Source organism: Vollenhovia emeryi, unplaced genomic scaffold (genome assembly GCF_000949405.1).
Source record: "Vollenhovia emeryi isolate VEMERY1.0 unplaced genomic scaffold, V.emery_V1.0 DF939207.1, whole genome shotgun sequence".
Lineage (NCBI taxonomy): Eukaryota > Metazoa > Arthropoda > Insecta > Hymenoptera > Formicidae > Vollenhovia > Vollenhovia emeryi.
The window spans coordinates 10,272-14,392 of NW_011967159.1; the positions used below are offsets into that span (position 1 = coordinate 10,272).

The 4,121-nt window shown below is 36.0% G+C and overlaps 1 protein-coding gene across 1 annotated transcript in view; it reads right to left on the reverse strand.

Annotated features, from left to right (window-relative positions):
* Positions 1 to 185: 185 nt before the first annotated feature.
* The window catches only part of LOC105561468 (DIS3-like exonuclease 2), a 6,685-nt gene continuing 2,749 nt past the window's right edge, over positions 186 to 4,121 (reverse strand). Inside the window, 9 exon segments of the mRNA XM_012011473.1 lie at positions 186 to 894; positions 968 to 1,247; positions 1,327 to 1,517; positions 1,622 to 1,833; positions 1,836 to 1,900; positions 2,004 to 2,539; positions 2,620 to 2,881; positions 3,015 to 3,697; positions 3,874 to 4,114. Of these exon segments, the coding sequence (XP_011866863.1) occupies positions 805 to 894; positions 968 to 1,247; positions 1,327 to 1,517; positions 1,622 to 1,833; positions 1,836 to 1,900; positions 2,004 to 2,539; positions 2,620 to 2,881; positions 3,015 to 3,697; positions 3,874 to 4,114 (2,560 nt within the window). The 3' untranslated portion in view covers positions 186 to 804.

Here is a 4,121-nt window from a genome sequence, read left to right on the forward strand (position 1 = left end):
TATCTTTTTAACGAACTACGAGCGACGGCTAAAACCTCTTCAAGGTCACTCAGGAGGGCGACCTTGACAACATATGTCAAGGTCAAGGTCATCGGGGCTGGCTCCCTTCATCGATATATTTACCGATAAATTAGTAATCACTCATCGGTAAAATTTGATTCTTTTAATAACGAGCTGATGTCACGTAAAAACAATATAAAACCTTTATGCATTTTGATTTCATTATTTTGGAGGATCACATTGTATAATTTGATATTTTATCTAAATTTGTGGAACTTAAAAAAGTAAATTGTACATACATATTTAGTCTCCTAAACTTTGTTGTTACGCCCAAGTTTTTCAATGATAATACATATAATGCATTTAATATTATTATGTTAAATATGAACACCTTGATAAATTGTCATTACATACATTCATTATTACCAATATTACTAGTAATAATATTAACCATTATTATTAATAATGATTATGCATAATTTTTAATAATAATATAATAATAATAAACTACTATCTATTGCAAAGTGATTACCTTGAATTAAAATGTTTTAAAAATGTTAATTTAAGATTGATTTTACTGCAATCTCAGTATAGCCATAATCGTTAACTATGTCGTCTGTATTTTCAACAATTGTAATCTGTAATCCTCCAAATTCACAATTTCTTCATGTACATATATACATATAAGTATTCGTAAATTTTTAAATGCTCACAAAATTGTCATTACAATAATTCTGTCCAATCACATAAATCATTAAGCACTATAAAATTAATTAAAAATGTTCCAAATCTCCGTCTATATTGTTACGGCGGTGGCAGAAGAGTCGCTTTTAAACGCAATTCTTCACTAACTTTATTTACTTGTACATACACCAAACTAAACAAATTGATTACCTAAAACAGATATTTGCAGTTTATCAATAGTGTTGATAATAAACTTTTGTGTTGGTACACAAGAGAATATTACCTGTACGCTGGAAGGTTCCTTCCAATTAACAGTTACAGTTGGTGTACAATCTGCAGAATACTGTAATGTGGCAGCATGTTCTATGTCTTTAAGACTGATTCTTAATTTTATGCCGGTATCGCAGAGCATAACTTCTATACCGTCTTCCTTCACATATATCACAATAGCTACTGCTTTAAATCCGCCTGAAAGACCTACCATGTACGCGAAGAGCACCTCCGTACTCTGTTCCTGAGCTAGTTTCGCACTATATTTCTTCACATTGCAATTAGCTGCGATTCTGTTGCAAAATTGAAAGTAAAAGTTACTTATTCAGATAAATTTTGCCATTCTGTTTACGCAGTGTATCGTTAACATACTTTGAGCACAACTGGATCGTCCATTTTTCTGGTAAAGGTTTATTTTCGAGCGTGGCACTGAGCAAACGATGAACTATGCAGTCCGAATACCTTCGAATAGGAGACGTAAAGTGCGTGTAAAGAGGTACATTTAATGCATAGTGTTTTAAATCATGCTGCAAAGTGGTAGAAGCGCATATGTAATCTGCACGCTGAAAAATAAAATTTTCTTTGCAGAATCGTCAAATTATAAATTGCCCCTCACTATTTGTCTGCATTAATAACATTTGTAAATTAAGAGAATAAAAATTCTTACTGGCATAGCCTTTAAACACATATTTACGACGACCATCGTAATATATTTCATGGTATCGGTAGAATTATTTTCTGGATTATAGTAATTGATGCTGGCCTGTAAGGATCCAGCTGTTTCAATGTGCAAATGAATTCCATACTTTTGCAACGTATTATAAACTGCTCTGAGACAGTGCTTGGACGGAGCTTTATGATTACGTAATAAAGCTGTCATGGAATTTTAATGTACAATTGTGTGGCAACTGTCATATTCGCCAACAGCATAAATTCTTCTATAAGACTGAAACACACATATTCATAATAAATAATTGTAAACGGAGTTAGTTTCCTCATGCATTGTAATGTAATAAGTCAATAGAGATACGAGTAGCTGAAAAATCTACCTGTTGCTATCGTTTCTTTCATACACATAATAATTTATAGGTACCGGAGTCCCGTGTTCCAGGCTGAGCGTAGAGTCTATGCGTATTTGTAACTTTGGTTGATCCAATCTGAGCGCGCCGTTGACAAACCGTTTATTTTGCAGCTGAGTGGACAATTTAAATAACTTGTTCACTATGGCAGATAACAATGACACGGTATAATCCCCTTTTATGTCGAGAAAATCTTCTGGATAGGATTTTTCAGGATTGTCGAGCATGGCTTGTGCCGAGTCATAGGACATTTGACAACACGATCTTATCACAGTCTTTGCGAAGCGATATTTTATAACTTCAGAGTCTGGCGTCATCTCCCAGATCACGGAAAAGGCTAATCTATCTTTACCAGGTAGCAAAGAACAAATTTTACACAGTTGCTCTGGTAACATGTGAGAAGTCATATGTGGCAAATAAATAGTGGTAGCTCGTTTCAAAACTTCCGTGTCTAGCGGCGAGAAAAATTCCAAATAGTGCGTAACGTCAGATATATGTACAGCGATCTAAAATTCATTATTAAAAAATGATTTATTAAATAATGTCTTGCATATGTTATGGCTTAAAAATTTAATATCGCAATTACTTCATAGTTCCCATTAGCCAATACTTCGCACGAAAGGGCGTCGTCTATGTCAACAGCTGTCGGGGGATCTATCGTAAAAACGCACTTGTGCCTCCAATCTTCCCTGTCCTTCATATCAGCCTCTGTTAAAGTGTAATCACTACCTGGAAGTCCCTCCAACAGTGTCTCTTGATAAGGAGATACGTCTAAATTATTTTCAAGAATTATTGCCTTCAATTCCGTGTCTATCTCGCCACTTTTGCCCACTACCGAAAGAACCCGCCTGCAAATATACAAATATATAATATATGTACAACTCAACGCAAATTACAGACGACAGAAAGGTCAATAAAAATATAAAATATGATAAACGATTACTCTATGTTGCAGATATGTATTGCATAATGCAGACCTACCCAAAGGCAAAGGTTTGCTGCTCCCAAACATCGATAGTGACAAAAAACATTGTATTCTTATAAAGTTCAGGTTGGTCGTGATACAAAGGTGGCACTGATTCAGGAAGTATTTCAACCAGTGGTACCCTATGATCTCTTGGATGAAACATGAGGAGCGACTCCTGCTTCTTTATAAGTCCGACCGCCTGTCTCGGGTGCACTTTCTCTAATATACAAACAATTTGACCAGTCTTTTGTATTCCTCCATCAGAACATTTGAACCAATGTTTCTCAGGGTTTACATGCGCCACAACCAGATCTCCTTCAAGAGCACGATTTCTACTCGATATACCTAGGATCAGCAGGTCGCGTTCTTCATTAGTCAAACGCAAATAAGCAAATTTATAACAAGAAGGATTCACGCGGAGATTCCCTTTCACATATTGTGAATCGTTGAGTGATTGGGTTTTCAAAATGTTCATCATTTTTGGCACAGGTATGTAATCCGAAAATATCTTCTTCTTTGTCGCTCTCTCCGTATTCCTTTTCTTTTTCGCATTGCTCATTATCATTTCCTCGCTACGGTTTTCTTTCCCTGTGCTTGATTTGTTTCCTGCCTCTGCTGTCATATGCGTTTCTGCCCTATTCCTTGCATTTCCTCTTGACAATCTCCAGTTTCTTCCCTTGTTATCGCAAGTATCAGCCTTATGAACAGAAAAATGATTATTGTAAACAGAGAATATTAAAGTATAATATTTTTCTTCAAATTTTTACAAAACAGAGATAACAAATTCCTACAGAACATTAATATAAAGAAGAGTAATATTTTCTAGATAATAACAGATAAGATTAGATGAGAGATTTGTGTTGCACGACCAACCTGATTCATAACTAAATTTTTAGTCCTGCTTCTATCGTTAGCTGACACTTTCGTCGTTTTATGGTCATTCGTCCTTTCTTCTTCCACAGCTCTCTCACGTCTGTCCGCGGTACCGTGCTTCGTGTTCTTCGCTGTCGATTTGTGACTTGAGGAGACCCGAGACGTGCCTGCAAGCTGCGCAGGACTGGTTGTATTATCTGGGACAGCGTCCGAAGAAGTCGACGCGATCTGTCCCTCGATTTTTGCCG